General features: G+C 43.0%; 1 protein-coding gene across 6 annotated transcripts in view; it reads left to right on the forward strand.

The window, feature by feature from the left end:
- Positions 1–22,839, forward strand: part of FILIP1 (filamin A interacting protein 1) — a 102,964-nt gene that overhangs the window by 71,937 nt on the left and 8,188 nt on the right. For 3 of the 6 annotated variants that reach the window (XM_069011301.1, XM_069011303.1, XM_069011302.1), the window contains 2 exons: positions 13,421–16,226; positions 22,456–22,679. In XM_069011301.1, the coding sequence (XP_068867402.1) occupies positions 13,421–16,226; positions 22,456–22,662 (3,013 nt within the window). In that variant the 3' untranslated portion in view covers positions 22,663–22,679. Of the gene's footprint in view, positions 1–6,570; positions 6,689–6,849; positions 7,029–13,420; positions 16,227–22,455; positions 22,680–22,839 lie in introns of those variants that run through there. The other 3 variants (XM_069011305.1, XM_069011306.1, XM_069011304.1) reach the window with 3 other exon arrangements.

The following is a 22,839-nucleotide window of genomic DNA, read 5'->3' on the forward strand; positions in this document are numbered from 1 at the left end:
AGAAAGAAATTTTAAGGCAAAGGCAAGCACAGCATCTTCTAATTCATACTTACTGCATGAAACTGGCCCAATTTCTCCTTGGTTGCTCTCCATCTCAGAACCTGAGTTTTACCTGTCCTTTTTTTTTTTGCTATTCATATATTCAGCAGGCTACAGTCAGGACATGATCTTGGAAAGGGGTAGTGCAAACTAGAATGATTTCAGACTGAGGAGAGAACTAAAACCACACATGCCATTTTTGTGGCAAGTGATACACAGGGGTTGGTGCAAGGAAGTGTTTCTTTGAATGGAAGCACTGACAGCTCCTGTTCTTGTGCAATGACTGTGCTCAGCCTGTGTCTCTCTTGTCCTAAGAACAAGGCCCCTGCTTTTAAAGACATGTATTTAATAAGGCCCAAATAACCTCAGGTGAAGAATGATGTTTGGTTCAGGCAAGATGATGGGACTACCCATCATCAGTGCATCATCTATCAGTGCAACAGCAAATTTGGGCAACCAAAATGCAGATCTGCTCAAAAATCAGATGCCTGTGAACATTTAAATTTATACATGTGTTGGTTGATTTTTTTTGGTTTGGGTTTGGGTGGGGTTATTTTTGTTTTTATTTTTGTTTTCTTTACCTTTTCATCTTAAAATTCTTCATTGATTGCATTCCAGATATCTATGGGAGTATTTTTTGGATTCTGATCTAAGCAACTAGAAGTAAAAGGTTAAAATAGAAGGTTCAAACCTTGGGTGAGTCTAGGCCCTGTGTGTTGGCTGGGGAGGGGTGCAGTGGGGACAGACTCTTCTCTAATTGCCTCTCAGTAGGCACAAATCTAACGCAATCAGCAAACCTAAGAATTGCATGAGCTGTAGTAAATAGCTATGTGGTAATCAAAAAGCTTTGTGTAGGTGTAGGGGGCTTTATTTGGTTTCACAGTTGTGATGGTTTTTTCTTTCTTTTTTTTTTTTTTTTTTTTTTTTTTTTTTTTTTTTTTTTTTTTTTTGCTGAGGGGAGAGGTGCCCATTTTTGCTGCACCTCCAGAAGGCAAAAAGCACTAGCAAAAGTGGGGTTGTGGGATGGATGTGGTGGGCAGACATGTGCTCCTTTGTGTTCAGGGCAAGAGCTGAGGGTCTTGGCACGAAAATTAATGGAAATACCTTCACAGCCTTTCAGACTGAGAGTTGGGACATGGCATATTAGGATGTGGTGTGACAGCCAGGATTACTCAATGCTGATGTTAAAATCTATCAGTCCCTCTTTAGATCATAAAAGCAGCTGCTGGCTGCTCTTTTACAGCATTTGAAAGTTTTTCTGAGGATTCATTATTTGCTAAATCATTGATATGACACTCACAGAAAGTAATTTAAAAATCAAGAAGGAATCTTCATAAGATTATTTATTTTTCTTTGCTTTCATAGGTGTGTATTGTATTATTCTTGTCATTGTGACCAAGGTGGCCAAATATGATATGAACAAGTACACACAAAGGCTGTATTTCTGAAAAAGTCTCAGACCCAGCATTGACAGAGATGAGATTTTATATTGACTCCACTTGAATAGTTACTTGCTCTCAAGATGCATTGCTGTCATATAGCTGTGTGAGCTTTGCCATGCTTGACTAGCCCAGGGCACGCAATTATATTAATGATGCTATTTCCTAAATCCAGATTTTAAACTTTGTCACTCTTTTTTTGGTACACTTTCCGATGTTTGTGACCCTCTCGTGGTGACTCCAAAGCCCGTCACTTGTATTGTTTGATATTAAAATGATAATGAATTCTTTGGATTCTGTTTTCTCTCATTTTTCCTGCCCACTAGTTTTACTCACTCTATCAAACACTATATTTCAGTGGTGTAGGAAATGGGAAGCAGTTGAGGTAGAGAACCTTTAGTTTTAGGTGTAGGACTCAGGTATCTTTCAATCCCAGTCAGTCACTGGATTACCTTACTTGAAGGAAGGGTCAGTGAGAAGAAGCACAAAAAAGAAAAGGAAGTCCAGAAAAGGTCAGTAGGAGTGTGAGCAATGGGGCAAGAACTGAACTGATGGACCTGGACCATAAAGGAAGAGAAACAGCAAAGAGACAGGGTTAGGCCAACAGAACAAAAGCAACAGAAAGGAGAAAATCAGTCAGGCTTAATTTCACATCCTAGACCCAGCTGGAGCAAAAGAGGCCAAGACACTCCCAAAAGACTAATTCTCTCTGGATAAACTGAGAACAGGCATGGTTCACCTTGCTTTTAAAGCCTTGAGCTCACTCTTATACCTAATTTTTCCCCATGAAAACCTAGCACATCAAAAATGAGTAATTTAGAAAAACAAGGGTGGAGCCCAGAGCAGGTAGGCAGCGTTAGTGAGGTGCTCTGACTGAGCACAGGCAGGTGAAGCAGCCAGCACTAACAACAGTGGGTGCACAGAGGGCAGCAAGTGGCATCCTGCCAAGTGCACTTGTCTAAGATCCTGGACACCTTTTCCCCTGGCTCCCAAGGCACTCTTGTTGAAGGGCCACAAGAGGCTCCTATAAGACTCCTGGTGCTTGTTCACAAAATATGACCAAATCATACTATGAAACAATAACTGTGACATAGACAGGTCCCACTTCAGCTGTAATCACTTTTACTTAAAAGCATCCCAGCAGTATTGGAGATGCTGAGCTTTCCAGCTATCAAAAGGATACACACAAGTGCTAAGAAAGCAGAAAACCAAAAGGAAGGGGGTAGAGTGTAACAGGGAAAAAAAAAAACAACACAGAAATGTTTTTGTTAAACTTTTGAATCATGTTTCCACAAAAGTCAGCAGATCCCGACGTAGGGTGATTTTCATGCTGTAAAGAGAAAAATAATTTAAAACCTAGGCAGCATGACTTATTTAGAAAGATCTGAGGAATAATAAAAAAGCCTGTGTGCAAACGTGTGTGTGCGCACACGGTTTCTTTAACAGCTGCATGGAACAACCTGTTTTAAATAAGAACAAAGGTGAACAAAGCCAGTTGTCAGCGCAGCTCACCAAATGAAGTTTTTAATGTGCATGACGTAGGCCATATAAAATGTATTGCCTGAGATACAACAGCACAGAGTCCAACTTGAAGTCTTTTTCTCAGGCTTTTCCTACAAAGTCATGTTTCAAGAATTTACAGCATTTATCTTCATTATTTATTTCTCTCTCTCCAAAAGGCCCAATGGATCACCTTGCTCACTACATCTTCAGCAGCAAATTAAAATCAGCCTCTTCCCTCCCTAAATATTCAAAATTTTCTTATTCTATCAAGATGCCACTGAATCAATTTGTATCTGTTGCAGTCAGAGTAGACAACTGGCTAAGTAGAAAGTGGAGGTCAGATCTGACTTACCAAATGAGTTTGACTTAGCCAAGAGAAGAAAAGCAAAACAAAATAATGATGGAGATTTTCAGTGCTTTGAAGCTTTTATTAACAAAAAATAAAAAAGTCTGGCAAGCACACAGTGTACCTTTTCATGTATGTAAGTAAACACAAATTTAGGAAAAGCTTTGCTTTGCACAAACAGAAATATTTGGGCTTTTTCTAACATGTTAGAGAACTTGGAGAGAGTTGCAAGCTCTCTGCCTTCACTATAAATGTTACATGTGTTTCTGCACTGAAGGTAAAGAGAGCAGGGCAGTCTTCTGGAAAGGTTACAAAGCTCTGTTTACAGAGAATTTTATAATCAGGTAATAATTTGTTACAAGTCTCTAAGATCCACAAGGGGAATCTATTGCTATGCATAGTTTAGGGAATTTTTAAAGAGAGCAGCTTATCAAAGAAATGTGTAGTCTATTAGCACATCATTAAATTTTTAAACCAATTTCATTTTTGCTTCCCAGTTACTCTCCTCTATTTTAGACAATTGTGCCAGATGCAAAGTATAATTTCTGACTTTCAGAGATGAGTTGAAATTTGGGATTCCTATCTATTCCCTCTGCTGCTTTTATTTCTTGTTGTTTTTCTTATCTGGTCTCACAATGTTGTAAGTGTTGCTTTACTCAGGAATGCGTTTCTTGGAATACTTCATCCCAATGAAAGCATGAACAAAAAAATTCATGACCAAGTTAAATTTTCGCAGCCTTTGATGTGACTTAAAGTTGATGGTACTCTTGAGAAGTAACAACATATAGAGCAACTTTATATTTTTATATAGACACATAATGTGATTTCTGTACAGCAAAAAAAAAAAAAGCTGTAAATATTAAAGGCCAGATTGACCTTAGCTGGGACATCCTACCTGATATCCCCTGTAGCTCTGGTGTAGTGATGGGTACCCAGAGTAGTTGAAATGATGGTGGAGAATACTTTAATTGTGAAGTCTTATGGTCTCACAGACTTAACTACTGCAGATGTGCAGGCAGGCTCACCACTACCACACTGCACTTTCTCTAACATCCTTTTCACCGCCCTGAACTTTCTGCTCACAGCTGAGACCATGAAAACACAGATAAGGGCAGATGTGCCGCTTGCAGTTCCAGCCTGGCCCAAGTGTGGCAACACAGACAAAAGAACAGCCAAGGCAGATGTAAGAGGACACCTAGAAGAGTTGTTAATTTGGGAGAAGTGGGGGTTAGAAATGGAGTGCAGCGGTGAGGAGAACCTGGGACTCCGAAGCGGGTGCAGCGGGACAGGGACAAGCTGTGCCATGAGCTCTAAGCCCAGAGCCAGCTGGGATGGGGGTGTGAGCAGATATCCTTCTGCAGAGCCAGCAGCGCCGGTGGAACAGAGCCTTGCTCTCGGCTGCTGATCACAGCCAAACCCATCTGTCAGCAGATAGTTTTGAAACTTGCTTGCGAAGTGCTCTATGCCTTTCTAGTATCAAACTGCCTCGAGGCTGACACCCTGCTATTGCCATAAATTATTTTGTTAACTCAGAGTACAGGCTTTATATGTATGCAGGCAATATAAAGGATCTAAACTCTTCTAAGGATCTCCTAAAGTGCCCCTATAATGCCACATCATTAAATTTCAATGGTCAATATCTTAGTGTTTGCCATTGTATATGCAATTTCCTCTTTTTAAAGAATATTTAGCTCTACCAAACAATTGTTGGGATTGCAAAGGACACAGCAAGTATAATAAGCAGAACATTTGTCTGCCCAATGCATGTGATCATTTGTAATCGCACAATCAAACATATTTTGTACAGTATTTCCAGTGTTTCTGACACTGGAAAAATAGAAACATAGCAAGATGCATCAGCTTTGCACACAGGAAGCAACAATCTCTCTGTAGGACCTCAACTTCATCTTTTGGAAAGTGTTTAGTAAATGAGGTAAAGGAATATGAAATGGGAGAGAATGATTAAGACTAGTACAGATTTCCCTGGAAAATGTGACTCTACTGTTGCGTTGGTGTGACGGATTTCCTACATGGTGCTAGTTAAGTCACATGATGCTAATTTGCATGGGCTGTGAATGTTTTTCACTGTAAGAATGGCTCTCATTTTGAGGAGCATATTGGATCTGGGCTCAGATGTCCAGGAGTCTGGGGCATCCATTCCTGGTCACAGGCAAATGGGATTGTGATCTGCACGCACCACCCATCCTGCAGCACTCTGAAACACACATCTAATGGACCCCAGAGCAGGTGTCCCAAGCAAAAACTTGGTCCCTTTGTGCTTCTACCTCCCACACAGAAATTAATAATTTTGTTCTCAGCAGAGTCTGAATAAAAAGCATAAAATCAGTCTCTAAGCACTTGCTCTGAGATGAGCTCTGTCCAGCCTGTGTGCTGAATGAGGCTCCTAAGGAAAAATAATGAAAGAACATGAAATTAGATAGTTTCTCAAAAATGTAAACACACATTGGTCCATTTTTAGTGGATAACAATATTTGAAATTATATGCTTTCAGTGTTTTTGGCTATTAAAGCTTCCTAAGAAAAGTGGAAGGTCAACGGGAAGGAAAGAGGAAAGCAACGGCAAAAGAGAAGAAGGGGAAGGGGAGACGTTTTCCTAGTTCCCCTCACGAAGTCTGAAAAGGTGCTTGTGAGCAATCCAGGGAATCATCAGGGAAATAGAAGGAATCCCCAAATTCTTTTATGCTGTTTTGGGAACAAAAGGGCTGGTTTAGGACTTCTTTAAAGCAGGGAGCTAGCAGAATGGTGCTTTTCAGACCTCACCAGACTTGGTTAGGCTTGCTACTATGCATGGATTTTCAAAAACAAACACGCCCGTATACTAAATCCCCAGGGGATTTTCTTCATGTATTCATGCCTTTATCATCCGATCTTAAGATCAGCCAGCGCGTACCAACAGTAGTACTTGCACTTCAAACACCGGGAAGACAAGGGGAAAGCAACAGGAACTTTTGTTGAGCCAGAGGAATGAATAGGCAGCTGGGACTGGGAAGCATCGCTTCGTGCGTCCCAGTCCAGTTAAGCAAAAGCAACTCCCAGGGGTTCTCTGCGATCAAATTATTATTTCTTAATCGCTCACCTATGAACTGTACCTATAAAGAGCCCGGGGGGGCTGTCAATAATAAACCCCGGGGGCGCGGTGGCAGAGGGACCCCGGCGGTCCTGCCCCGGCCCGGCGGCTCCACCCCCGCCCGCCCGGGGAGCGCGGAGCGCAGCCTCACCTGGCAGCAGCGGCACGGCGCTTCCCGGCGGCCCGGGGCGCGGAGCCGGCTCCCGGGGTTTCCCTCCTTGGTTGCTGTTTTGGTTGCTTGAAAAAAAGAGAAAAAAATATGTCTAGGTACAAGGTAAGAGAATTTTTTTTTTAATTGTATTTTTAATTTGAGCGCCGCTAATTGCTTGTGTACATGCGCAATTCGCTGGTTCAGTGAGCGCACCGGGCATTGGCGTAGGCGCGGGCGGGAGGGAGCGAGGCTGGAGTGTGCGGGGAGCGGACGCGCCGGGATGCCCGGCTCCAGGCGGGCTGCACGGAGCAGGACAGCGCTGAGGGGCCGGGCCGGCCCCCGGGCAGATGTAGCGTCGGGCGGGAGCCTTGGAAGGTGCACCTGGTGGGGCTGTGCTGTGCGGCTTCCCCGCCCGGGCAGCGCACCGAGGGGTCAGGGAAGGATAACCGCAGCCCGGAGACAGGTTTGGTAATTCTCATCTCTCAGCTGAGCGCTGCTTCGCCTTCGCTCTCAGATACTGTGTGCCTGCTTTCTGTGCATCACCCTTCCCTTCCCCTGACCTCCGGAATTAATGTGGGTACCTTAACTGGGGGGCTCTGAAAAAATGCCTGTCCGGTTGTGATACTGTTTTGTAGTCTGAAAGGATGTCGGTCGGGTTTTGTTCTTAAAGGATCTTTGGTGTTTTTCTTATGTAAACAGTGTGCTAGAAAGGTGGGGGGGACACTGAATCTAATAAGTGTTCTTATTCCAAAGTACTACCTTTAGTCACTGTTCAGTTGGAGTAAGACACTTTCAACACAAATGAGCTATTTCAGTAAACTGGATTTTAATTTTTACAAAATCAGTGTTAGAAACAGAAGATAAACTGTTGTAGATTACAAGCAATGTGTCCTGCTAAGGAAGAGCACATTTCCTTTACTTCCAGTATATTTTGGAACCTATCGTGTAGTTTAAAAGTAGCAAGAATATTAATTTGCTTGCTATATGGTTTGATACAATCACTTTCCAAAAGTTAATTCAGCAATGAAGAACATGCACTTTTTTACACTTTGAGTTTGTATATTAGGTGGCCACAAAAAATTTTTTTTAGGTTTACTAGAACCAGTGACTTTTATAAACAAGCTTGTATTTGTTTTCAGAGTTGACCCTGAGATAAGCTGAACAAGAAATTAGAAAGTTCTGTAGTAAGGTCATTCAAACATTTTTCTCATTCCTTACCTTTAAAATGTCATGGATAGAAAGGGGAAAGTAACACAGATGTGCTTTATTCCTTTTCTTGCTATGGGTTCTGATCTCATTTACACATTTCTTCTCCCAGATGAGATGGGTGTATGGGAAGTAGTGAAGCTGATGTTTTGAAAGTGTGACCTAATTGCCTAATTTAAGTCTTAGGCCCGATTGTTTTGTTTCCTAGAGAGCCTGACCATCTTTTGGCTCTCTTTGACTTCAGCTGAAGTTGTAAGTACTCAGAACTAGCAGAATTCAGCCTTTGGGTATCTCAGCCTGGCCCCAAACACGGAAGCACTGGGAAATAGTCCTGACATGTGGAGGATTTCCCAGTGGCTGTAGAAATAATCTTCAAAATCAGCTGTTGTACATTAAACAGGAAAAAAAAAAAAAAGGAACTTCTTTATTGAGTTAAACCACCTCTTGCTGGTTTTCATTGTCCTGGGATTCCAGACTCTCACATCACTTAATGGGCAGCAGCTTTCTAGCTACCACAAGGAAGTTGTGCAGTCTCTCTAACTCTGCATATGCAGTAGCAAACTTTGGGTTTGAAGTGGAAAGATAAGTTTGCGAAGGCATTTGCTTTCCCGGTGGCAATTCCCTTGGGATTGCTGTGTGAGTGGCACAGAAATGCTGTTGGCCCCTCAGGAGGAAGCAGCCTTCATCAGCTGTCAGTCAGGTGATCCTTAGAGTGACCAAGTCCTCATTACTTGCCTTAACCCCCACTTACTGGCTATCCATGAAATGGGATAGAAGTCATCACACCTCATAGCAAGAGACTTTTGGGAATGTAAATGGGAAAATAAGGTACTACAGGAATGGAAGTCACATGGCTTTGTGCTAGAGCAGCAGTGAGGAACTCCGTGGATCTCCAGGCTGTGTATGAACTCAATTAATAAGGTCCTCTAGAGACCTTACCTGCTTGCCTCCTTCCCATCCTCCTTCTCCTAACTGCTGTTCCTCCTGCTGCCAGTTTTGATAGCAGGAGAAATAGCTCTCCACCTCTCCAGACTGCCCTCCACATTAGTCCCTCCTTTGAATGCTTCATTAAACACTGGGAGACACCTTGGGAAGCTTGGCTTTGTTTGTTTGCAGAGCAGGGGGCTAAAACAGGCCAACACAGCTGAAATGAGGTGCTGAAATGTTGACGTGTTTGCAAACCATGGGAGCAGTTTATGGCCTTTCAGGGCATCCTCTGGCTTGCCCTGCTTTCCCAGGGTTTCCCTGCGTAGATGAGTGCCCATTTCTATGCTAGAGGTGGGAAAGGCTGTATGAGTACCTGTGATGTTTTCTCATCTTGATGGAAGTACAAAGAGAAAGGGAGATGCACACACTGGTATAATTTTCAATAAATGTTTGTGGGGTTATTCACTTTTGCATGCTCTTTTTTAAACACTTGGAAGTGAACTTTTTTTGAGGGGAGCCATGACAAAAGAAATGAAGCCACATCTCTGGAGGGATAGAGTTGTAGCTATCAGCATCCCATTGCACTTCTGTTGATCAATTCATAGCTTGGAAGAGAGAAGGGGAAGCAGAAAGATTGTGCACTGAAACACTTCAGCATAAAACCTAAAGGAAGGAGGAGAGGGACAGCCTGGTTACTGCCCATCCACTCCTGCATTCCTCCTTGCTGGCTGTTTCCAGCACACCATTCATGAAAGTTGTTAAAACTAATTCCATAGTTGCTATTCCTCCAGTCTGATGTCTGCTTTCTCTGCAACTGAGATTGGTTGTTGAAAGTCTTCAGGCTCCTGCCTCCCCAGCACAGCTGCCAACAGAGCTCTCCTGCTGCCCTAGCACTGCCTGGTGTGGCTGTGAACGGCTAAGGCTGATGGGGATCCAGGAGAGGCAGCTCCCTGTGCAGCAGTGACCATGTCAGGTGGCATCAGTGGCTTCTGTACTCCAGCGTCCTGCACCCTGTCGGTCAGGCATCTTTCTTTATAGAACCAAATCGGAACAGCATCGTCCTGGGGTGTTTGTTTTCAACTGAGGCAGTTAACAGTTTGCACACAGTCATCATGCCTAAGGGTTTGCTGCTTATTTGTACAGTACTGCAAGGGATAATGTGACTGTCTTGAGTACTGGACCTGTTCTTCAAATACTGTGGGTAGGACAGATAGCAAGGAGAGGGAGAGACCACCAGGACCCCCATGGCAGCGGAAGACCATGTGTTCAGGGACTGGCTCGGGCTGCATGCTTTGACATGGTACTTGTGGTAAGCTGTGGGGAAAAGAGGTGCCACACAGGCTGTAGCAGTGCTGTCCACAGAGGAGCAGGCAGTATGGTCCCTCTCTTGGCAGGGAAATGGATCACATCTGCATGTTTCCCTGCTGGGATCTAGATGCCAAACCCTTGAGACTCTTACTGATGAATGCAGGTTATCCAATTGTATCCAAACATTTCTTCCCATCTCTAAAAAACACAAACCAAGACACCACATTCAGGGACTGGGCTGGGGGTATCAGATTGTTGGATTGTCAGTGTTTTGGCTGTATCTAGTGTTTCATTATTAAGGGTTTTGTTTTGATTTTGATCCTGAATGCGGGTGCTTTCAGCCTCTTGACCAATTCAGAGTGCAGTTGCTTTGGCTAACACGTTGAAGACACTGGTGCTGGGTATCTGAGGGGCTTTTAGTGTTGCATAGGAGCACATGTAGATCAGTGTTACTTAGCAAACGTTAGCAGCAGCAGTAAAATGAGAAGCCTGATAGCAGCAAATCTGCTGTGAGGGTCAAGAGGGGACAACCTCGCCTTGCAGTCCTGCTGAAATTCCAGTTTAACCACTGAGGTATGAAAGTTGGAAAAACGGGAGCAAGCTTAAACTCAGCTTAATTTTAGTGTCTAGAAGTGACACTGAAAAGGTGTAGATTTTTTTAATTGCTTTGGCAATTAACACACAGATTTGTGTGCTGCCTTCCCATCCCTCCCCCACAGAACCAGATTTTAGAAGCAGTTCCCGTAGACATGGAAAACTGAAGTATTGTCAAGTATCTTCTCTGAAAGTTGCCTTGTCATAGCTGAGACATGTAGTTTCCCTGTGTTAAAGCTGAGGCAGAATGAAACGATGCATGTTGCTTTTATTTTCCCAGAGGGGCCAAGCCAGTTACTCCCCACTGCTAGCACTCTTGCAAGGCAGTGACAGGGCTAACATGCTTTCTTCTCTTGCTCAGCCTCATGACTGGCATTTTTTTGTCTTAGTTTGACAGGTATTTGCGTTTTTTTCAGTGTCTTTCTCAGCAGTATTCCCCAGTAGACTCTCAGGTAATCACGTGGAACTATGCGTGGCCCGTGCATTGTTTTGCACTCTGCTTAGCAGCCTGCCTGGCAAGTACTGCCTGGAGCTACTGCTGGGTGAAAATCACATGTGTAGGCCTAGGAATTACAAATCATAGGCAGTTTTCTAAGCATGTCTAGGCTTTTGGGTGTCAAGCTTTGTTTTTTTTCAAAAAAGCTGTCTTCTGGGTTTTTTTAATTTATAGGGGTCACCTTAAAATTTTCCTGTGGGACAAGGGAGGCTGGAAACATTCTCCTATGTTTGTGACTTTGTAAGATGGGTCATTTGGAGCACCACCAGGTTAGGCTACAGTGTTCCATCATGGCAAACAATATTTTGTGGAAGGGTATATACTATTCCTTTAAAAATGTAGCCTGGGGGAGATGAGGAAGAGTTCTCGGCTGAAACATTTGCATGAAACAGTGTGATAGAGCAGCCAGGGAATATATTGCATGCTAATAAAGTTCCTTCTTCAGTGTGAAAAGTGCATGCTTTGTGAGTGACACTGGGTCTTTTTTTACCTTTTGACATTCTAACTTGACCCATAATGGGGCATCCACCAGCACGCCTTTTCAGTCCTTTCCAAAGAGCTGCCACAACTAAGGAGATTTTTTTTTTTGAGAATGATCTGTGACCCAGCAAGGTTGGCTGCAATGTTTGTTTGTTTTTCTCTCTCCCGCTGGTTCCTACTATTCTCTTACTCCCACATCCTATCTGAGCCTTGTTTTCAAATGCATTCTTCAGCCTTCTCCTTCCCTGCCTACTGCATCTTGTGTTGTGCTTTCTGACTTCCTTCTCTTTTCTTATAGCTTTTCTTTCCAGTTCCTTTTGGTTCTGGTCTCCCAGGAGCAAGGAGTGAAACATTAACAGTTGCTGAGTACCGAGTTAATCTGGCTCTTGTTAGGAGTGTAGGGTTCAGGTGAGGGTGCTGGGAGACATCCTCTGTGTATGACATTGTGCCCTGGGGATCTTAGCATCACTTCATTGCTGGGGTAGCAGAGAGGAATATATATCTGTACTCCACCTGCTATCATCTACAGTCCAGCACTTGAGATAAAAATACTGATAAAATTTGATCTTTGCTAAGATATGGATGTTCCAGTTTTTGCAAGTTAATTACCAGGCATTAATTGCTCTGCTTTACCACCTGGATGTGCATCTCACTTATAAAAAGAAAGTTGAAAAGCTTCAGTCTTAGGGAAAGCAAAGCAAATGTATTTGAAATATCTTGTGTCTTGACAGAGGATAGGGGAATTGTAGGTGCTGTGACAGTGGTTTGGAAAAAATATTATTTCACACTAAATTCAGCGTGCATACCTGTGTCTAAGTCAGACTGATGCTTTTACAATAAGGCTCTTAGATTGGTTGGGGATACATCCTTGTGTTATCTGTATCTCTTTGTCGATTGAGGATCACCATCCTCGCAAATCTGTGCTTAGAACATGTGCAGGAACTTCCTGTGTTGATGTCAGCATATCCTGAATGTAAATCACAGGTATAAAATAGTTCTATTACTCCATGTTGCATGGGTAAGGCTGGGTAATGTATGTCTTCATTATCTCTCTGAGGAGACACCTAATTTGTATATGGGGAGCTTTTATACTATCCGAAAATACAGCTTTAGAGACCATGCAGAGAAGAGCATTTTCCAGAGGAGGTTAGCTGTAGCCAAAGGTTTGACTAGTCTGATCCTTGCAGTTTGCAACATCTACTGAATGGAAATGTAGAAGAAGAAACCTTTTTACGTAATAATCACTGTGCTGGAAAATTTATCTTCCTGCTAATTTCATATGCCTGCGATGCCCAGATGGTTATCAGTTGTGTGCTAATGTAATCTTGTGTCCTGCTGGTTTATTTGTAACCAGGATTGGTCTGTTTATGTGTGGCTGCATATGGCAATTAGTTTAAATCTTTAATCTTTTTTTACATGTTTGTCTGTATGCAAGACATAAAGAAGAATGCACCTTGTAAAACAAATTTGGTATAAATGGATTAGTGAGTAGATGATACCTGTCCTGTTGGGATATTACATACTTTTACTAACATCATCCTAACAGAGAAATAAATGCAAAGAAATTAAAACCTGATGTATTTGTTATCCATACATGTATAAAATGTTACTGTGTTTCAGATTTCTCGATGATTTTATGTATTTTTCATTTAACTTTTGTAATTCAAAATACTTGGTTTGGGAATATAACTGTAGTAGGTAGTTATTTCTTGAAGACTACCATTAATAAAAAAAAGAAGCTAAAACAAAGGTGATTTTAAAAATAGAGAAATGGGCGCGCGCGCACACACACATATACATATATTTCTATTTTAGTCTAATGCATCTCTTCTAACTTTTTTCAGGTTGAAGAAGCTTCTTGAGCAGGAGAAGATCTATCAAGCCCGGAAGGAGAAGGAGCATACAAAGAGAATCAATAAACTAAGAGAAGAACTAGTCAAGCTCAAATCATTTGCACTCATGCTGGTGGATGAAAGACAAATGCATATTGAACAACTTGGTCAACAAAGCCAGAAAATACAGGACTTAACCCAAAAATTAAAGGAAGAAGAAGAAAAGCTTAAAATTATCAGTGCAAAAACAAAAGAAGATGGACAAAAACTGATGAAATTAGAGGCAGAACTTGAACACAAAACATCATCATTTTGTCAAGAACATGAGGAGATGACTGCTAAACTGGCTAATCAAGAGTCACATAATAGACAGCTGAGGCTCAAGCTAGTGGGGTTGACTCGCAGAATAGAGGAGCTAGAAGAAACTAACAAAAATCTTCAAAAAGCTGAGGAGGAACTTCAAGAACTAAGAGATAAAATAGCAAAAGGGGAATGTGGGAACTCTAGCTTAATGGCAGAAGTGGAAAACCTCCGCAAGCGCGTTCTTGAAATGGAGGGGAAAGATGAAGAGATCACAAAAACCGAATCCCAGTGCAAAGAGCTGAAAAATAAACTGCAAGAGGAAGAGCACCATAGCAAAGAGTTGAAACTTGAAGTGGAAAAACTGCAGAAAAGAATGTCAGAGTTAGAGAAGCTGGAAGAGGCTTTCAGTAAAAGTAAGTCAGAATGCACTCAGCTACACTTAAACTTGGAGAAAGAAAAAAATTTGACTAAGGATTTGATAAATGAGTTGGAAGTGGTAAAGACTCGAGTGAAGGACCTTGAGACATCAGAAAGCAAGTTGGAAAAGGCTGAAATAAGCTTAAAAGATGACCTTACAAAGCTGAAGTCGTTTACTGTAATGTTGGTTGATGAGCGAAAAAATATGATGGAAAAAATAAAACAGGAGGAAAAAAAGGTTGAGGGCCTAAACAAGAATTTTAAGGTTGAACAAGGGAAAGTTATGGATGTAACAGAGAAATTGATAGAAGAAAGTAAGAAATTTTTGAAACTGAAATCTGAAATGGAGGAAAAAGTCTCTAGTTTGACAAAGGAAAGGGATGAGTTAATTGGCAAACTGCGAAGTGAAGAAGAAAAATCCTCTGAATTAAGGTGTCGAGTTGACCTTTTAAAGAAAAGAATTGATGGTATGGAGGAAGTAGAAAGAGAAATTACAAGAGGTCGAACCAGGAAAGGAGCAGAGCATGGTTCTCATGAAGACAACAAGATTAAGGAACTTACCGTTGAAATCGAAAGATTGAAAAAACGTCTCAAGCAACTAGAAGTGGTTGAAGGAGATTTGATGAAGACTGAAGATGAGTATGATCAGCTAGAGCAGAAATTTAGGACTGAGCAGGATAAAGCTAATTTTCTTTCTCAACAGTTGGAGGAGATGAAACTCCAGATTGCCAAAACCAAAGCAATAGAAAAAGGTGAGGTGGTGAGCCAGGAGGCAGAACTGAGGCACAGGTTTCGTCTGGAAGAGGCCAAAAGCAGAGATTTGAAAGCGGAAGTTCAAGCACTTAAGGAAAAAATCCATGAGCTCATGAACAAAGAAGACCAGCTTTCTCAGCTCCAAGTTGATTATTCAGTTCTACAGCAAAGGTTTATGGAAGAGGAAAACAAAAACAAGAGCATGGGGCAGGAAGTTTTGAACCTGACAAGAGAGCTGGAGCTTTCTAAGCGTTACAGCCGTGCTCTGAGGCCCAGCATGAACGGGAGAAGAATGGTTGATGTTCCTGTGACATCCACTGGCGTGCAGACAGATGCTCTAAGCAATGAAGCAGCAGAAGAAGAAACTCCAGCAGTGTTTATAAGGAAATCCTTCCAAGAGGAGAATCATATCATGAGCAATCTGCGACAGGTAGGTCTGAAAAAACCCATGGAGCGTTCTTCAGTGCTTGAGAGATACCCTCCAGCAGCAAATGAGCTTGCTATGAGGAAATCTTGGATACCATGGATGAAGAAGAGGGAAGCTGGGGCTCAGACAACTCCTGATAAAGGAGCCCGAACCCACAGTAGTCCAGCACATCCTGGGGAGGTTGTCCTTTCACCAAAGCAGGGTCAACCTCTTCATATTCGGGTGACACCAGACCATGAGAACAGTACAGCAACTTTGGAGATAACCAGCCCGTCTGCAGAGGAATTTTTTTCAAGTACCACTGTCATTCCTACTTTGGGAAATCAGAAGCCACGAATAACCATCATTCCCTCTCCAAATGTTATGCCACAAAAAGGAAAAGGCAGTGACAGTCCCATGGGCCCAGATCGTTCCATGTCTCCAGTCACTATAACAACATTCTCCAGGGAGAAGTCCCCAGAGGGAGGGAGAGCACCCTTTGCAGACAGACCTGCATCACCAATTCAGATCATGACAGTATCGACATCTGCAGCACCAGCAGAAATCTCCGTCTCTCCGCAGTCACAAGATATGACCATGGGAAGGGCTGTCTTCAAAGTCACACCAGAAAAGCAAACCGTCCCGACTCCAATCCGCAAGTACAATGCCAATGCCAACATTATTACAACAGAAGACAACAAAATCCACATCCACTTGGGTTCCCAGTTCAAACGTTCTCCCAGTGCCGCGCCTGACGGTGCGAGCCCTGTGATAACAGTCCGACCGGTGAACATCGCGGCAGAGAAGGAGGTTGTAACTGGTACCGTCCTTCGATCGCCTCGGAACAACCTGTCCCCACGACCTGCAGCCAGCAAGGTGACAAGTACTATCACCATTACGCCCGTAACAACATCTTCCACACGAGGAACACAATCAGTGGTAAGCAGTGTAGTCTCATGGTGTGGCCTTCATGGCAAGGAGAAGGACAAACTGTAGCTTGGATTTGAGACACCAGCAGGGAAAATGGTGGGGGGAGGGGGTGAAGAGAAACTCTTGTCTTCCCTACATTTCTTCCGGCCTCAAGCTTAATTATAAAATTGGAATTTCCCCAATTCATGTATTTTTGTACCAGTGTTGGATGCTGGTATACTTTGGTGTTATTTCCCAAAGCAGTTAACTTCCAGAGGAAGTCCCTTCAAACTTATTTTCATAATGGCAACCCAGTAAAATTGCAAGTGAGAGACAGAGGGACAAAGAATGATGGGGACGACAGAGCAGGAAACAGTATTTTTATTTTTGATGAGTGCAATTTCTGACTTTTGAAAATACTTCTCATGGTTTTTTGGCCCAGCTACCGGGTCTTTCGACTCTAATTATGCAGGCTGCTGTTCCTTTGATATAATCCCGTGATCCCGATACAATTCAGTTAATATCTGCTATATGACTGAACTCCAAAGGAATAAATAAGCAGACATTGTCATTGCTTACAGCTCCAAGCCTCTTTAGCCAGTGAATAGTAGAGCTCTTTCTGTTCCTCTGAACTTCTGTAAGTGCTGTATTACTGTAGTGCTTCCTGTAGCATATTTTTTTTGCTTTCTCTTTGGGCTTCTACGGTGGTAACCCAGCTTCTTTTTCATACTGAAAGACTTTTCAACTCTTATCTTTAACCACAGTGGGCAGTATTTATTGATAGTCCTCCCCTAGTTTATTATTGGACATATATTTTTATTGCTTTAGTTGGAAATAACCTGGGAAAGAAGAATTTAACCAAAACAGAAAACCAGCAGTACTGTGTTAGTCCAAAAACTTACTTAGCTAGACAGAGTCTGCAACAGATGCTCAGGGGAAGATTATTTTGAGTGGGTAAACACACAGTAATGTTTCCCTCAGCGTCTGTTCCCAGTTTTTGGCAATAGGTGGGTATTTCTCTGTGAACCAGAGCCTGTAGCCACATCTTTTGTCTTTAATAGACCATGGCAGAGTTTTCTCCTATTTATTCTTTTAATTGCTTTTTGAACTCATTTGCACTGTTGTTTCCACAACATCAGGGGGCAGTGAATTCAGCTGTGGGCTTTGGGAAAAGCTCTTTTGTTTGATACCTTTTATGCAATACCTTCATTGGTTACAGCCTTTTTCTTGTATCTTGACAAATACTGAATAGTCATCCCCTGCTCATTTGTCCATGCTGCTCCAGAGTCAGCAGACCCCTACAACACGCCTCGTCAGCCATCTCTTTCCAAGCTGAAATGTCAAAGTGTATTTAAGATACACTTTCATACTTTTGGAGAGAAGCTGCCATTCCCATTTAAGGCTTCTGAATTAAGAAAACCTGCATTCATCACACAGATCTGTTTGGGATTGCACATGCGCTCGCTCTCCCTCCACCTATATAATGTACTGTAGACACTTTATTATACAGTGTTTCCCTACATATTAGAGGCAACTATTCATTTTTTTAAGTCTTGAATTAATTAATTTACAAACTCCTTTGTCTCTCAGAAGCTTGGAAAACTGTTTTTTTTTTAACTTTTCTTTTTAACTACATGTCTGTCTCTACTGTGATGATGCACTGAACCGTGGCAGACAAAACTTTTTTGGTTTGTTTTTTTCTGGCTTAAAACTGGCTTCTTTCTTCACTTTATTCTCCCCGATTTGGAATGTAAGGAAAATAGTTCAACCATAAGATTTACTTTATCTTATGCTTCCCTTTGTTTTTTAATGTCCCTAGTCAGCTGAGCAGGCAACTTTGAACAAGCTCAAATGTGCCTTTTCCTCCCCAGCCTCTTGGAAAAAAAAAAAAAGTGTATTCACCATCTGTTTTGCAAATGTCAACTTTACAAACACACTTCACTGCCCTTAGTCAGAAAAACCAAGCTGTGATCATTTACTCAGTAACCCTAGATGAAACAACAGATACAGTTTTGAGGGTTTAAGTTAACAAAATCTAACAAGACTAACTGATACACAGCTGCTTTCTTAGCTCACTGGTTTTAATTTTTGTCTTAACTCTCCTCACACAAGATGCTTTGTACAATGTATTAATGCCTTTTCCATGTCAGCCTATGGATTTAGATAGTTCCCATAGAAACAGAAAAAAAGTGTGTTTAGTCCTCCTTAGCTTGGTTACAGTCAAACTCACTCCCAGGAAAATACTTGGGCTATCCTAGCAGACCTAGGATATGATTTTTTTATTAGAGATGGACCACAGAGACCAGAGGATATGGAGACCAAAATGAGCCTGGTTATTAGTCTTGCCTTAGCACATTGGCCCAAATTTCTGTTCCCAGGACAGTTCATAGAGTTTGCAGAAAAAATCCCACAGAATAAACCCAAGTATTCTTTGTGAAAAAACCCAAACCAGTGGTGACTCTATCCTGTTTTTTGATTTAGGCCTTACATTTGGTTGTAGGATTGCTGGTAAATGTGGATCTTCTTTGGCTACCAGGTTGGGTGTCAGTCCTATACTCACTTAATCCCTGTGCTCCCCACCTCCTACAAGCCTGGCATTGAGTGCCAACTGTTTATGCTGCCAGAGTACACAGTGACTCCAGTGCCATGCAAATCTGCAGGGAGCAGAGGGAATCCCGGCTGCAGCAGAGCCAGCACGGCGGCACAGCACCAACCATGCAGAGCGTCCTGTGACCGAAGCAGGAGGGCCCGGCTGAGAAGCTGTTGGGTGCCAGAGCTAATGGGACAAGTGTTTGTGCAGCTGTAAGGCCACTTGCAAGTGGGCAGCACTTAGTTTGAGATCTGCATCTAAATGCAGCTCTTTGTAGGTGTCCCATGTATGCTCTAAGCTGCCGATAGAGCTCCTGGAGGTGCAGGGGGCAGCTCACTTGCCCGTGCAGAGGTGTGTGGTGCTGGGTGTGTGCCAGTGGCAGCTGAGACGTGTGTGAGGCTGAGAGGGATCACAGACCTGTACCTTTCTGCTGTGGCAGCTGATGGGACACCTCAGATGGCACGAGATGCCTCAGTGTAGGGCAGCTGAGTCAGTCGGTAGTCATCAGTCCCCATGTCAGCACTGAGGCCTGTGTGCTGGCTCTGCGGTGGCAGCAGGGTGATCCAGCTGAGACATGGCTAGCTTCTGTGTGAGCTGAATTACCCACTGGCTCACTGACTATATTGACTAGATCTCAAGTCCCACCCTTTCAGGATTCAGTTACCTAAACATACTTTATTTTAGTGTCATTTTCAGTGCTGTCAAGTAGTCTACCTACCTGCCAGCTGCTTTACCAGAAGTTTTAGGTCTCCTTGGGTCGTCTGTCTTGTCTACCAGCCCTGAGCACACTGCTTGAGTAGCCCAGGGCATCTCAAATTGCACAATGTGTCTGTTGGTCACTGAACTGAACCATTTCTGTCCAGGGCAAGCTGAGGCCTGATCTGATTGAGAGCGAATACTGAAAAGGCACCTTTGTAATTAAAATATTCCAGAAGCCAGTGTGTGCATGAAAGCATTCTCTTTGTGTGTCAATAAAATGCACCACGCAGGATCTGTTATAAACTACTCAAACATACTACATGTTCTGTATGTTCAGTTTGCTTTTTTCCTTTAATGGGATTGTCCAACCTAACTGCAGCTTCACAGGTTAATACACCTGTGTCTGCAGTGAGAGCTGATTATGACTGCACCATAGCAGCTGCATGTGTTCATCTCACTCTCAGTAATGCCTTGCATAACCTCACTTGGGTCCCTGTGCTGTTGCAGCACCCCATCGTGCCCTGCCAGCTCAGATCCAGCTTGTGTCACCCAGTGTCCCATGAGGCTGCATCTCGGGCACTCCATGCCAGCTGCGTAAGGGTTGGTTTCTGGTTGGAGCCACATTCCTGGATCAACCAGAAGACCGCTGCCTACAGACAAACAGGGCTGGAAGGAATGGCTTTGAGTTCTCGGAAGAAATGATGGGGAGACAGGCAGTCATGTGGGTTCTCTGCCACAGATGCTACAGACGCGGACTGGATGCGTTCTCTGCTTGCTGCCCCTTCCCGCGCCCAAGGGGACAGGTGGCTGGGGAGGCACCTTTGTGCCATCTCACTTGGCAAATACAAAATGCTTTTGCAGCTGCCTGGGAAGCAGGCATTAGCTCCATGCGATCAACGCGATCAACACGATCAACACGATCAACATGTTAGTGTGCTGGAATGAAGGCAACTAAGACATTTAAAGCAAGTTAGAGCTCTTTTCAAAGTGCTTTTGAGTGATTTAGGCTTGAAATGAGTAACTTGAAAGCCCCAAATCCTTAGTTAATAATTTACATGTGAATAAAGCTGAAGAAATGCCTGAGATTCCAGCTACTCAATTTGATTGCCTCATGTTTACACACTGTGGAACTCTTTCAGGGAGTACAAGATGTTTGTCATTTGGGTTCCCGGGGATGTTGACATATTTTCCAAGGCTGATGGAATGCATTTGCATGTTTTGCCCTACAGAATTGTATGGGCCTAACTTGTTTTGACATCTACCTGTGAGTTCCATATTAGCCTTTAGACTGCTATTGTAAATGTTGCTTTTAGTTATTGAAAATGGCTTCCTTCCTGTCAGGCAGACAGCATTCAAGTTTTCCAATTGTGATTTTTTTTGAGTGTACACATGGGGTTTTGAACTGTTCTTAGAAGATTAAGGAATGGTTTTCCTTTGCATGCTCAGGATGCAGACAGAAAGCTCTGATGCCACTGGCTGAAAAACATTTGAGAGAGAAAAATGCTCCTTTGTAGAGCATTTTTAAGTAAATGTACAAATGCATGTTGCAGCTGACACGATCCCCCAATCCAGTCTATTTCAGCAGTTTAGTTTTATTTTGCTTCTATGTCATAAGTTGCAAAGTTTAGTCATTTAGCAGGTGGGTCTAGCTAGGATTGCAGGATCTTAGGAGAATTGTCCTCTTTTGTGAGATCACAGTCTTTATCCATAACCTGAACAGAAACGTCAGTCACATATGAAATTCAGCCGAGGCACTGAAGTTGTCACCACTATAATTTGTGTCCGTATTGCACACGCAGGAGATAAAGCCCACTTTTCTTTCAGAATTGTCAGGTTTGTAAGTATTTTCTTTAAGTCATAATTCATATGGGGTAGCTCCAGTTTTGACCTTGAAGAGTACACACATCATTATCTGGCCAAGAGAGACAGAAAATAGCAGTTGGCCCTTTTTATCCTATCCAAGTATTCCTTGTGCTTATGCATTTACGGTGAGATTCAGTTGCTTAAGCACATGTGCTGATTGCAGTTTCAAAGCTATGGGATAGCTTTGGCCTGGCCTCCAGCTGGGGCTGGCTCCAGAAGGGCACAGGACCTGTGTTGGGTCTGCCAGCCCAAAGCCAACCACTTAAGGCTGTTGTTTTTTTTTTTTTAATTCTGAATTCCTCAAACTTGAGGATAAGGGTGCTTGCTATGCTGTTGTCCAGGGCAGAAGACTGGCAGAGGTAGTAAAATGACCATGTCCACACTACCTTGAGGTATCCCTGGAAATCTGGGTTAGCAACTTCACTCTCACCAGAGTTTCTCAAGTTGTGATTAGGGCTCGGAGGAGGCAAGCCCTTTCCCACATCCCTCCTGCCACAGTCACAGGAAAAGGAAATCCAAATCTTTTCTCTGTCTATTTCTCTCCCGGCCTCCTGCTCTTCCCAGTGCAGAAATAAGTGGCACCAGCCATGACCTCAGCATACTTCGAGAAGTAAAATTCAATTTTATTTATAATGCTGAGTGATCATGCCCCAGCTCCTAAAATTTGGCAGTTACCTTGGATTTAGCATTATCCTCATGTGACTATGCTGTTCTGAGGGCCCGTGCTAGTGTCTGTACAAGATGCTAATAATGTACCTGTCTAGACAGCCAAGCCAATGTTGTGGTAGTCTCTAAGGCCATCCTGCACTATGTCGTGCTGTAGAATGGGAGATTTGCACAAATTCTCATCCTTATGACATCTTGATTCAAAACACTGGACCTCAGCTCTGGGAAACTTGTTTGATCCCAGCTCTACCTCTGGCCCTACTCTAGCAGTACATCCCATGGCCAGATTCCAAATGTGAGTATTACTTTGCTAATAGGTATGACTTGGGACAGTGTTGTTTGAGAGGTAAGGGAAGAACCAAAGAAAAGTATGAGATGAGCATGTATGAGAAGAAGAAGTCCTTAATTCATGTCATTTTTCTCTGTCTCTTTGTTTTGCAGACAGGACAGGATGGGTCATCCCCTAGACCTACACCCACCCGCATTCCTGTGTCAAAAGGTATGAAAGCAGGAAAGCCAGTAGTGGCAGCCCCAGGAGCAGGAAATGTGACAAAATTCGAGCCTCGTGCCGAGACTCAGTCTATGAAAATAGAACTGAAGAAATCTTCAGCCAGCAGCTCTGCCTCCCTGGGCGGGGGTCAGGGCTGATGGTGGTGGCTCAGGGGGTACGTTCTGCAGGTTTTGCTGCTGCCATGGAAGTCAGCTCCCCTGTCTGTGTAGTTGTTTTCACGTTTGCCTGTACTAACGAAGTCCTGCAGCTGTCACTTAACAACAAACTAATAAGTATGTGCACTGACTACTTAAATAACAAAATCCTTTTGTTTT

The sequence above is a fragment of the Aphelocoma coerulescens genome, chromosome 3 (assembly GCF_041296385.1).
Source record: "Aphelocoma coerulescens isolate FSJ_1873_10779 chromosome 3, UR_Acoe_1.0, whole genome shotgun sequence".
NCBI lineage: Eukaryota > Metazoa > Chordata > Aves > Passeriformes > Corvidae > Aphelocoma > Aphelocoma coerulescens.